Source organism: Taurulus bubalis, assembly GCF_910589615.1.
Source record: "Taurulus bubalis genome assembly, chromosome: 1".
NCBI lineage: Eukaryota > Metazoa > Chordata > Actinopteri > Perciformes > Cottidae > Taurulus > Taurulus bubalis.
In genome coordinates this window covers 1,050,799-1,065,066 of record NC_136589.1, presented here as the reverse complement: position 1 = coordinate 1,065,066, position 14,268 = coordinate 1,050,799, and the positions used below count along the sequence as shown (strand labels likewise).

The 14,268-nt window shown below is 48.1% G+C and overlaps 1 protein-coding gene across 1 annotated transcript in view; it reads left to right on the top strand.

The window, feature by feature from the left end:
- tgfbr2l (transforming growth factor beta receptor-like) overlaps nt 1-11,010 on the top strand; it is a gene marked incomplete at its 5' end in the record, with an annotated part of 19,418 nt that extends 8,408 nt beyond the window's left edge. The window contains 6 exons of the mRNA XM_079225011.1: nt 3,233-3,444; nt 5,618-6,291; nt 8,586-8,723; nt 8,815-8,956; nt 9,977-10,104; nt 10,234-11,010. Coding sequence (XP_079081137.1) covers nt 3,233-3,444; nt 5,618-6,291; nt 8,586-8,723; nt 8,815-8,956; nt 9,977-10,104; nt 10,234-10,596 — 1,657 coding nt within the window. The 3' untranslated portion in view covers nt 10,597-11,010. The remainder of the gene's footprint in view (nt 1-3,232; nt 3,445-5,617; nt 6,292-8,585; nt 8,724-8,814; nt 8,957-9,976; nt 10,105-10,233) is intronic.
- Between the last annotated feature and the right edge of the window lie 3,258 nt (nt 11,011-14,268).

Genomic DNA, 14,268 nt, shown 5'->3' with positions numbered 1-14,268 from the left:
CACCACATGACACCACATGACACCACATGACATGACACCACACCACATGACACCACACGACATGACAACACATGACACCACACGACATGACACCACACGACATGACACCACATGACACCACACGACATGACACCACACGACATGACACGACATGACACCACACGACATGACACCACATGACATGACACCACATGACACCACACCACATGACACCATATGACACCACACGACATGACACCACACGACATGACACCACACGACATGACACAACATGATACCACACAACATGACACCACATGACACCACACGACATGACACCACATGACACCACACGACATGACACCACACGACATGACACCACATGACACCACACGACATGACACCACACGACATGACACCACATGACACCACACGACATGACACCACACCACATGACACCACATGACACCACATGACACCACACCTCATGACACCACATGACACCACACGACATGACACCACACGACATGACACCACACGACATGACACCACACAACATGACACCACACGACATGACACGACATGACACCACACAACATGACACCACATGACACCATACGACATGACACCACATGACACCACATGACATGACACCACATGACACCACACAACATGACACCACACGACATGACACCACACAACATGACACCACACGACATGACACCACATGACACCACATGACACCACATGACATGACACCACATGACATGACACGACACCACATGACATGACACGACACCACATGACACCACATAACACCACATGACATGACACCACATGACACCACATGACATGACACGACACCACATGACACCACATGACACGACACCACATGACACCACATGACATGACACGACACCACATGACACCACATGACACGACACCACATGACACCACATGACATGACACCACATGACATGACACGACACCACATGACACCACATGACATGACACCACATGACACCACATGACACCACATGACACTACATGACATCACATGACACCACATGACACCACATGACACCACATGACACCACATGACACGACACCACATGACACCACATGACATGACACGACACCACATGACACCACATGACACGACACCACATGACACCACATGACATGACACCACATGACATGACACGACACCACATGACACCACATGACATGACACCACATGACATGACACCACATGACACCACATGACATGACACCACATGACACCACATGACACCACATGACACCACATGACATGACACGACACACTTTAGAACACTTTGAAACACTTTAGAAGAATTTGAAACACTTTAGAAGAATTTGAAACACTTTAGAACACTTTGAAACACTTTAGAAGAATTTGAAACACTTTAGAACAATTTGAAACACTTTAGAATACTTTGAAACACTTTGAAACATTTTAGAACTCTTAGTTAATGTAATGTATCATAAAATTAATTTCTCTCTAAATTCGCAATACAGTTTAGTCTTTTGGGAACATAGTCTTTATGCTAAATTAAGCTAACCAGCTATCCGAATATCTGACTCTCAACAAGAAAGCAAATGAGTGTATTTACTAAAATATCACAGTCTTCCTTCAATAATGTGAGAGAACATGAACACTCTGCAGTGGACAAAGAGAGCCGCTGAGGTCAACTAAGGTCAACCAAACTAAAGAGATAGAACACCCTGTTCTCCTTCTGTGGATGAGTTATGATTTCATTCCTGATGATTCAGGGTTTTAACCTGTTCTGTTGAATAAAAGAGTATACACAACAACACAACCCTAGTACACACAACTACACAACCCTTGTACACACACCAACACAACCCTAGTACACACAACTACACAACCCTTGTACACACACCAACACAACCCTAGTACACACAACTACACAACCCTTGTACACACACCAACACAACGCTAGTACACACACCAACACAACCCTAGTACACACAACTACACAACCCTAGTACACACAACTACAATTCTCTCAACTCCATGAGAAGAAAAACATGCACAACAGCAAGGATGTCTCTTTAAATGACTCGTCTGAGCTGTTTTCCATGTGAGAGAACGTTCTCCATGTGAGAGAACAATCTCCATGTGAGAGAACAATCTCCATGTGAGAGAACAATCTCCATGTGAGAGAATGTTCTCCATGTGAGAGAACAATCTCCATGTGAGAGAACAATCTCCATGTGAGAGAACGTTCTCCATGTGAGAGAACAATCTCCATGTGAGAGAATGTTCTCCATGTGAGAGAACAATCTCCATGTGAGAGAACAATCTCCATGTGAGAGAACAATCTCCATGTGAGAGAATGTTCTCCATGTGAGAGAACAATCTCCATGTGAGAGAACAATCTCCATGTGAGAGAACGTTCTCCATGTGAGAGAACAATCTCCATGTGAGAGAACGTTCTCCATGTGAGAGAACAATCTCCATGTGAGAGCACGTTCTCCTCCACTGAGAACGTTCTGCTGACTCTGCTTGTGTTTGGATAACTTGACCCCCTCGCTGCACCTCTCATTTCCTGTTGGCCCTCCAGATAGCTGCAGGAAACCAGAGATAAGAGAACGCTGCCTTAGTGAGGTCAGAGAGGACAGGGCTCCTGGAGGAGCTGGAACTATATATATATATATATATATATATATATATATACACACACATGTATATATACACACACATATATATATATATATATATATATATATGTATATATATTCATGTATATATATATATATATATATATATATATATATATATATATAAATGTGTGTATATATATATATATATATATGCGTATATGTATATACATATATATACGCATATATATACACATATATATATATATATATATATATATATGTGTATATATAATATATGTATATATATATTATATACATACATGCACATATATATATATATATATATATATATATATATATATATATATATATATATATATATATATATATATATATATATATATACACACACACAGGGTTCACAAACACAAGTTACACATTACTTCTCCTTTAAGAAAATAGAATAAAAGTAGAAGTGGACTTCAAAAACTCGATAGTCTTTTATATGTTTCATGTGAAAGTATTAAAGAGCTGTTATTTACATACATAATACACCAAAGAACCAACAACATCCCACACTGACGAACACTCCTGCCCCCCTCAGGAGGAAGAACAACGACACCATGACGGTGCACACCATGTGTCACAACCCCACCTGGCCACTAGAGGGCGTCGACCCCGGCCTGCTGCTGAACTTCACCTCCAGAGAGTGTCACATGGTCCCACAGCCGGCGGAAGAGGGCGCCATGATGGTTTGTGGCTGCCAGGGGGTCCACGAGTGTAACGACAGACTCATCTTCGACAAGGGAGCCAACGGTGAACACATGAGCACATGGACACATGAACACAAGGACACATGAACACATGAGCACATGGACACGTGAAAACAAAAGCACATGGCCACATGAACAAAGGGACACATGAACACATGGACACATGAACACAAAAGCACATGGACACATGAACACAGGGACACATGAACACATGAACACATGAACACATGAGCACATGAACACATGGACACAAGGACACATGGACACATGAACACATGAATACGTTAACGCATGAATACATGAACACATGAACACATGGACACATGAACATGGACACATGAGCACATGGACACATGGACACATGAACACATGGAGACATGAACACATGAGCACATGAACACATGGACACAAGGACACATGGACACATGAACACATGAATACGTGAACGCATGAATACATGAACACATGAACACATGAACACATGGACACATGAACATGGACACATGAGCACATGGACAAATGGACACATGAACACATGAGCACATGAACACATGGACACATGGACACATGAACACATGAACACATGGACACATGAATACATGGACACATGAACACAGGGACACATGAACACAGGGACACATGAACACATGGACACATGGACACATAATTACATGAACACATGGACACATGAACACAGGGACACATGAACACATGGACACATGAACACATGAACATGGACACATGGACACATGAACAATTGGACACGTGAACGTGGACACATTAACACAGGGACACATGAACACATGAACATGGAAACATGGACACATGAACACATGAACAATTGGACACGTGAACGTGGACACATTAACACAGGGACACATGAACACATGAACATGGAAACATGGACACATGAACACATGAACACATGGACACATGAATACATGAACACATGGACACATGAACACAGGGACACATGAACACATGGACACATGAACACAGGGACACATGAACACATGGACACATGGACACATAATTACATGAACACATGGACACATGAACACAGGGACACATGAACACATGGACACATGAACACATGAACATGGACACAAGGACACATGAACACATGAACAATTGGACACGTGAACGTGGACACATTAACACAGGGACACATGAACACATGAACATGGAAACATGGACACATGAACACATGAACAAATGGACACGTGAACACAGGGACATGAACACATGGACACATGAACACATGAACAATTGGACACGTGAACGTGGACACATTAACACAGGGACACATGAACACATGAACATGGAAACATGGACACATGAACACATGAACAATTGGACACGTGAACGTGGACACATTAACACAGGGACACATGAACACATGAACATGGAAACATGGACACATGAACACATGAACAAATGGACACATGAACACATGAACACATGGACACATGAACACATGAACATGGACACATGAACAAATGGACACGTGAACATGGACACATGGACACATGAGCACGTGAACACGTGAATACATGAACACATGGACACATGAATGAGGGCGGATGATGGACGGAAGAATGGGTGGATGGAGTTATTAAATGAATGGACGAATGAATGATGGACGTTGGATGGATGGTGGATGGATGGTGGATGGATGAATGATGGATGATGAATGATAGATGAATGGTGGATGGATGGATGATGGATGGTGGATGGATGATGAATGGTGGATGGATGAATGATGGATAATGGATGATAGATGGATGGTGGATGGATGGATGATAGATGGGCTGATGGATGGATGAATGGTGGATGATGGATGGATGATGGATGATTGATGGATTGATGGATGGATGAATGGTGGATGACAGATGGATGGTGGATAGATGGATGATGATGGATGATAGATGGATTGATGGATGATGATGGATGATAGATGGACTAATGGATGGATGGATGATATATGATAGATGGATGGTGGATGGATGAATGGTGGATGGTGGATAGATGGATGATGATGGATGGATGGATGGATGGATGGTGGATAGATGGATGATGATGGACGATAGATGGATGGTGGATGATGGATGGATGATAGATGGATTGATGGATGGATGAACAGACAGTCGTTGGTTAACAAGTCATGGTTCTGGTGGACAGACACATGCTGGATGAATGGTGTGGTTCTCCTGCAGGGTTCTCCAAGCTGCAGAGTAAAGACGTGATCCCGGTGGTGGTGGTCAGTCTGGTGCCTCCTGTGCTGGTGGCCATTGTTGCCACGGCGGCCTTCTACTTCTACCGCACACGCCGTCCGGACAAGCCGGGCCCGCCGAAGCACGCCTCGGACCTCTACCAGGCCTACGAGGGCTCCGAGGGGGCGGAGTCTACCGGCAAGGCGCTGTCGCTCAACGATGACATCATCACGTACATGACGAACTGGCAGGGCCGGCTGAACGAGCCCCTGCCCATCCGGCTGGAGGCGCTGGTGGGGAAGGGGCGCTTCGCGGAGGTGTGGAGGGCGTGCCTGCCGCGCGGCCAGGCGGGCGGGGTCAGCGTGTGCGACACGGTGGCGGTGAAGGTGTTCCCCGCCGTGGAGTACGCCTCCTGGAGGAACGAGTGCTCCATATTCTCCGACCCCAAGCTGGAGCACGACAACGTGGTGCGGTTCCTGGCGGCTCAGGAGAGGGTTCTGCCGGGCCACGGCCTCAGGAAGTACTGGCTGGTTCTGGCCTACCACAGCCTGGGGAACCTGCAGGACTTCCTCACGGAGAACGTGCTGAGCTGGGAGGAACTGGTGGCCATGGCCGGCAGCGTGGCCCGAGGGCTGGCTCACCTGCACAGCGACACGACGCCCAGTGGGGTGCCGAAGGTGTGTGTGTGTGTGTGTGTGTGTGTGTGTGTGTGTGTGTGTGTATCACGATTATTTACGTGAACTTCCTAACTTGCTGTGGCGATTATAACGTTTCACTAAAACCTTTATAAGTATTCTTACAACGTCGGATTTCAGTCAAAGACGCATCCCTGTAACACAGTGGCGGTCCGTGCGTTTTCTACCTAGGCCTTCAGTGCCGTATAGTTCACATCAGGGGCGGACTGGCGGGGAAAAATGTCCCGGGAGTTTCTGTCAGACACTCAATACACGGCGTGTTCATACAGTCCACCATGTGTGGACAGCAGACCCCCACTCCGCCACACGGCACCACCACGAGCATGGAGGGAGTCACACGGGGCGCGTGGACGACCCACGAAGCTTCAGCCACGGAACACCTCCACACGTTCTAGGGCAGAAAATATCCGCTCGATAGCGGCAGTCGACACCGCAAACAGGCGTTGTCACCAAATCCACCACCAAGTCCGCTTCTCTTCCTCCTTCAGCCACCGAGCCCCAACACAAGCAAAACACTCAACATGTCACAACTTCTCTCGCTTCAGCCCGAACCATTCCACTGAGCTCCGCCCTGTTGACCCACTGACCAATCACAGCGCATGTTAATGGTCATGCTGGGCCACTGACCAATCACACGTCCTTGCCATTTCGCAGGCGCTGCACGTCAAAGAATACACCCAGCTTGTCAAACTAAAGATCTGATTTGTTGAAGTCCATGACAATCAACCACAGCGTCCTCTCTGTGTACTTTAACCTGCAACGGCTTAAACCGCTCTGCTTCCATAGAGACACAGAGGTGAAATCTGATTGGATGAAACTCTCCTTTAAACAAGCTGCACTGCTGCAGGCTGATGGCAGAGCAACAGAGGAAGACAGGAGCTGTGCAATGAGAAAATAAGCTAAAAGGGAAAAATAACTATAATACATGTAGTGTATTCGTGAAGAACAATTAAATTATAAAATAGCTATAATGTTGTGATTCTGTTTAGGCCAGCAGAGAAGACTTACAGGCCCTGACGGCCACCACTGGTGTGACCCTACGGGCCTGTGTCTACCAAAGCAATCCATATCCTCACATTATTAATATACCCTATTAGTATCGCTACATTTACAAACACAGCCGGAGCTTTTATTATTTTATTTTTTTCAAAATCCTACGTTCTTATTGGTCCATCACCGCTGGCTTTGACCCGTCATACAGCACATGCAGAAACAGCTCGTTTTGATCGTTTTGATAGTAGATTCAACTGCATTTTTTGACTGTATATGCTTCCTAACATGCCAACATGTTCCTGGATTGTGTTTATTGTTGCAGATTTCAACGCTTTAGGTCCTAATCTTTCTAAAAAGGTGCATTATTAGTCTGTGGGTTGTTGTTACGGCACAGAACTATACTGTTTTTAAACTCTGGAGCTCTCGAGGACTCCTTCTTGATCCACCTTGCTCATACTCATGCTGGATGTTTATAGTTATGATCAAAATGTCTTTTAAAAGTGATATTTTTTGCAGATTTTGCTGAACAAATACATATAAATAAAAGTATTGTAATTAATTTGGGGTTCCTACGACAACTCAAACAGGGAAAAGAGGTCTAGAGCCCCTCAGTAATAACTGATCTCAGATGAGTGGATTAACATCTCGTCTCATCTGGACCGTCCCTGAAACGTCCCCAGTAGAAACGTCCCCAGTAGAAACGTCCCCAGTAGAAACGTCCCCAGTAGAAACGTCCGAAGTAGAAATGTCCCCAGTAAAAACGACCCCTAGTAGAAACATCCTCAGTAGAAACATCCCTAGTAGAAACATCCCCCAGTAGAAACATCCCCAGTAGAAACGCCCCCAGTAGAAACGCCCCCAGTAGAAACATCCCCAGTAAAAACGACCCCTAGTAGAAACATCCCCAGTAGAAACGTCCCCAGTAGAAACGTCCCCCGTAGAAACGACCCCTAGTAGAAACATCCCCAGTAGAAACATCCCTAGTAGAAACATCCCCCAGTAGAAACATCCCCAGTAGAAACGCCCCCAGTAGAAACATCCCCCAGTAGAAACATCCCCAGTAGAAACATCCCCAGTAGAAACGTCCCCAGTAGAAACGTCCCCAGTAGAAACGTCCCCAGTAGAAACATCCCCAGTAGAAACGTCCCCAGTAGAAACGTCCCCTAGTAGTTGTAGATCTGAGCGTCTTTAACAATGTTGATGCGTCTACGGTTCATTTTAAGGTGAATGCTTGTGTTTTGCTTTTTGACGATGCGTGTTGCTGGTTGTTTGCGTTGCCGAAGGTGCCGGTTGCCCATCGGGACCTGAAGAGCAGCAACATCGTGGTGAAGAGCAGGAGGGAGTGCGCCCTGTGTGACTTCGGTCTGGCCTTGAGACTGGACCTGTCCCTCACCGTCGACGACTACGCCAACAGCGGACAGGTGAACTCCACGAGTTCCCACCAATGTCATGAAGCAGAAGTTGCGTCCGGTGCTCCGGCGGTCGTTTGAATGGACGTTCCTGTCTCTGCAGGTGGGCACCGCTCGCTACATGGCTCCTGAGGTCCTGGAGTCCAGGGTGAACCTGGAGGACCTGGAGGCCTTCAAGCAGATGGACGTGTACTCCATGGCTCTGGTCCACTGGGAGATGGCCTCCCGCTGCCGCGCCATCGGAGGTACGGGACGCTTCCTCAGGTTCTTCAGGCTTCTTTAGGCTTCTTTAGGGTTGTTCAGGATTCTTTAGGCTTCCTCAGGGTTCGTCAGGGTTCTTTAGGCTTCTTCATGATTCTTTAGGGTTCTTTATGGTTCTTCTGGGTTCTTTAGGCTTCTTCCGGGTTCTTTAGGCTTCTTCAGGCTTCTGCGGGGTTCTTTAGGTTTCTTTATGGTTCTTCAGGCTTCTTCTGGGTTCTTTAGGCTTCCTCAGGGTTCTTTAGGGTTCTTTAGGCTTCTTCAGGCTTCTGCAGGGTTCTTCATGATTCTTTAGGGTACTTTATGGTTCTTCAGGCTTCTTCTGGGTTCTTCAGGCTTCTTCTGGGTTCTTTAGGCTACTTTAGGGTTTTTCAGGCTTCTTCGTGGCTCTTCAGGCTTCTTCTGGGTTCTTTTGGCTTCTTTAGGCTTCTTTAGGGTTCTTTAGGCTTCTTCAGGGTTCATCTATCTTTAGGGTTATTTAGGGTTCTTCAGGCTTCTTTAGGGTTCATCTATCTTATCTATCTTTAGGGTTCTTTAGGGTTCTTTAGGCTTCTTTAGGGTTCTTCAGGCTTCTTCAGGCTTCTTCTTATCTATCTTTAGGGTTCAGGCTCCTGCAGCTTCTCCAGTGACACCAGCGGGTCAAAGGTCGACTTCTTTGGCTCGAAATGTTGCTTGTGTTTCTAACAATATCAACCCCTCTGGGGTATATTATGTTTCTGCTGTTAGATGCGGCAGAATCTGGAGTCCCCGTCCCCTTCTCTGTGAGCTCCTACAGACTCTCACAGGAGCTCACAGCCTGTGGAGTCTGTGTGGAGCTGCAGACCCTGAAGGGTTAAAGAATTACAATACCGTTGGTGAACGTCTGACCTTTAGACTCGTGTTGTCATGATAAAGATGTTGCCGATACTCGCATTTATAGGCAACTGTGTGTGTGTGTGTGTGTGTGTGTGTGTGTGTGTGTGTGTGTGTGTGTGTGTGTGTGTGTGTGTGTGTGTGTGTGTGTGCAGAAGTGAAGAGCTACGAGCCGGCGTTCGGCTCTCAGGTGTGTGAGCAGCCTTGTGTCGACAGCATGAGAGACCTGGTTCTGAGGGACCGAGGCCGGCCGGACGTCCCGTCAGTGTGGACGCAGCACCAGGTGAGAGTTCAGCCTCCCGCTCATGAAGGTCATAGGTCAGCCTCTCATGGAGGTCAGAGGTCAGCTTCTCATGGAGGTCAGAGGTCAGCCTCTCATGAAGGTCAGAGGTCAGCCTCTCTCTGTCTTCAGGGGATGGGCGTCTTCTGCTCCACCGTCACCGAGTGCTGGGACCACGACCCTGAAGCCCGCCTGACGGCGCACTGCGTGGTGGAGCGCTTCAACATGCTGCAGGAGGAGGAGGAGGAGGAGGAGGAGGAGGAGGAAGAGCAGGGGGAGCAGGAGGAGCAGGAGGAAGAGGAGGAGCAGCAGGAGCAGGAGGAGCAGCACGAGGAAGAGGAGGAACCAAGGCGAGACGCTGACAGACAGGAAGACGCAGACGGAGAAAACGACTCAGAGACAGTGGATGATGACCGGAGTCTCCAGCCAGACTCAAAGATGGGAGGCTCAGAGGTATCCCATGATGCACTGCTTCACACTGGCTCTGCGGTGTGAGCGGCGACCTCGTCGTCCCGTTCAACAACAGGAAGACTGATGCTCACAGGTGATGCTCACAGCTGAAGGTCGCAGCTGAAGGTCGCAGCTGAAGGTCGCATCTGAAGGTCGCATCTGAAGGTCACAGCTGAAGGTCACAGCTGAAGGTCATCTCCTCCATCAGTCTCCGTCCTGCTGGCAGAGACAGAACCCGTTGGTTGTGTGAAGGTTCTTCGTGTCGGAGCCGGTCTCCATGGTGACGTTGTTTCTGTGATTCTCTGTAACCGAATGTTTAAATATGATTAGAGCAAAGAATCTCCTTGATTACTTTTAAATGAATGAACATGAACACTGAAGGATCCAGAGTACAAATGCCTTTTACGTCCATGAACCCCAAACACAGAAAACCACTAAATATACATTTTGTAATAAAGTTTGTTTTCATGTCATTTGTCTCTAAAGAGCTTTATTTATAGTTTTTTGTTGTTTTTGCCCATCATCTGACAGGAACAGAGAAGAATGAGTCAAGTGACGTTTCCTAAAGGATCTCCAGAACCACAACGCTGATTCACTTCATTTAGATTACTGAAATACAGTAAAGCATTGTGGGAAGAGTTCTATCGGCTCAGAAAAAAACGTAGGAGTCTAATAAAGTATGATAGATCCTTGTGTAGTATATTAGTAATCCCAATTTAAGCTTTAACACATGAAGCATAGACTTCTATACAACCAGAGGAGTCGCCCCCTGGTGGTCAGGAGAGAGACACTTTAAAGAACTGGAGGTTCTCCTCAGAGTGTTTTTAACTCGGCTGGTTCGTGAGAGGAAACAGAATCTCCACAAACTCAATTTGAACTCCAGAGTTTCAGATCAAAGGAAGAAGATGACCGACAGACAGAGTCGCCTTTCATCGGTTAAAACGTCCAAACTAATCCCATCATCTCGCCTCCCAGTGGAGTGAGTGTGGGAACCAGAGGGGCGGAAGTATTCCTCTATTCACTGCAGTAAAGGTACTAATACTTCAATGTGAAAACTAAAGTCAAAGTATTGATTCATCAGTAAAATGTTCCATGTCAGTGTTTTATTATTATATCTGAAGTGTCTGGATTATTATCACTGCAACACAAATGTATTGTAGTAAAAAATATAATATTTACCTCTGAAAGTACTAAAGTACAAGAACCAAGAACGGGACGTAGTTACACACCTGTGCCCTCTCTGTTCTTTAAATTACTCTAACATAACGTACTAGTCACTTCTTTATATATATTTTTTCACATTTTCTATTTTTAAATGATGTATTTTTACTATGTTTATAGTGGCGCACTGATTAGTCACCTTCATGGTAAGTGTAACGTCTAATAATGAATGATAATAACTGTTCTGAGAGCAAAGATAATACATTCATCACATGATCGTTAATACATTCATCACCATCCATCCATCCATCCATTATCAGCCAGGTTCAGCAGGCCGACCCAGGCTTCCCTCTCACCCGCAACACTTTCCAGCTCATTCTGGGACCCCGAGGCGTTCCAAGGCCAGCCGGGAGATATAATCCCTCCAGCGTGTCCTCGGTTTTCCCCGGGGTCTCCTACCAGTTGGGCGTGCCTGGAAAACCTCTAATGGAGGCGTCCAGGAGGCATCCTGACTAGATGCTGAACCACCTCAGCTGACTCCTTTCGACACGAAGGAGCAGCGACTCGACTCCAAGCTCCCCCCTGATGTCCGAGCTCCTTAACCTATCTCTAAGGGTGAGCCATAGGTGAGGGTTGGAACATAGACCGACCAGTAAATGGAGAGCTTCGCCTTCCGGCTCAGCTCCCTCTTCACCAGGACGGACCGGTACATCGCCTGTTTTATTGCTGCAGCCGTACCGATCCGTCTGTCGATCTCCCGCTCCTCCTTACCCTCACTCGTGAACAAGACCCCAAGATACTTGAACTCCTTCGCTTGGGGTAGGCAGTTTGTCCCCACCTGGAGGGAGCAATCCACCGGTTTCCGTCAGAGCACCATGGCCTCAGATTTGGAGGCGCTAACTCTCATCCCTGCCGCTTCACACTCGGCTGCAAAACGCCCCAGTGAATGCTGGAGGTCACAATCCGAGGAGGCAAACAGGACCACATCATCCGCGAACAGCAGAGAGGCGATCCCGAGACTCCCGAACCGGATCCTCTCCGCCCCCTGGCTGCGCCTAGATATCCTGTCCATGAAGGTCACGAACAGGACCGGTGATAAAGGGCAGCCCTGGCGGAGGCCAACACCCACCGGGAACGTGTCTGACTTACTACTGAGGACACGGACACAGCTCCTACTGCAGGCGTACAGAGACCGGATAGCCCGTGCCAACGGGTCCGGCACCTCATACTCCCGCAGCACCCCCCACAAAAACCCCCGAGGGACCCGGTCGAAAGCATTCTCCAAGTCCACAAAGCACATGTAGACTGGTTGGGCAAACTCCCAGGACCCCTCCAGTAGTCTTGCAAGGGTAAAGAGCTGGTCCACTGTTCCACGACCGGGACGGAATCCGCACTGCTCGTCTTGAATCTGAGGTTCGACAAGCGGTCGGAGCCTCCCTTCCAGCACCCTGGCATAAGCTTTTCCCGGGAGGCTGAGCAGTGTGATGCCACGATGGTTTGAGCACACTCTCCGGTCCCCCTTCTTGAAGATGGGAACCACCACCCCGGTCTGCCAGTCCATGGGCACTGTTCCCGACCCCCATGCGACACTGAAAAGGCGTGTCAACCAAGACAGCCCAACAATGTCCAGCGCTTTCAGCATCTCAGGGCGGATCTCGTCCACCCCTGGCGCCTTGCCACCAAGGAGCTTTTTGACTAACTTAGCGACCTCTGCCAGGGATATGGGAGAAACCACCCCAAAGTCTTCCGGTGCTGCCCCCTCTCCGGGGGACATGTTGGCCGGGTTTAGGAGTTCCTCAAAGTGCTCTTTCCACCGCCCGACGATGTCCCCAGTCCGGGTCAGCAGTTCCCCCCCCCCCCCCCCCCCCCCCCTGCTGAGAACAGCCTGGGGTAGCCCCTGCTTTCCCTTCCTGAGCCGTCGGATGGTTTGCCAGAACTTCCTTGAGGCCAACCGAAAGTCCTTCTCCATGGCCTCCCCGAACTCCTCCCATGCCTGAGTTTTAGCATCCGCGACCATCGCAGCTGCAGCCCTTCTGGCCTGCCGGTACCCGTCAGCTGCTTCAGGAGACCCCTGGGCCAGCCAGGCCCGAAAGGCCTCCTTCTTCAGTTTGACGGCTTCCCTCACCCCCCGTGTCCACCACCGGGTTCTCGGGTTGCCGCCACGACAGGCACCGATGACCTTCCGGCCACAGCTCCGAGCAGCCGCGTCCACAATAGAGGCTTTGAACATGGTCCACTCGGGTTCCATGTCCCCAGCCTCCCTCGGGATTTGTGAGAAGTTCTTCCGGAGGTGGGAGTTGAAGACCTCCCGGAAAGGATCCTCCGCCAGACGTTCCCAGTTCACCCTCACTACACGTTTGGGCTTGCCAGGTCTTTCTAGCCGACTCCCCCGCCATCTGATCCAACTCACCACCAGGTGGTGATCAGTTGACAGCTCTGCTCCTCTCTTCACCCGAGTGTCCAAGACATACGGCCGCAGATCAGATGATACGACTACAAAGTCGATCATTGATCTCCGGCCTAAGGTGTTCTGGTACCAGGTACACTTATGAGCCA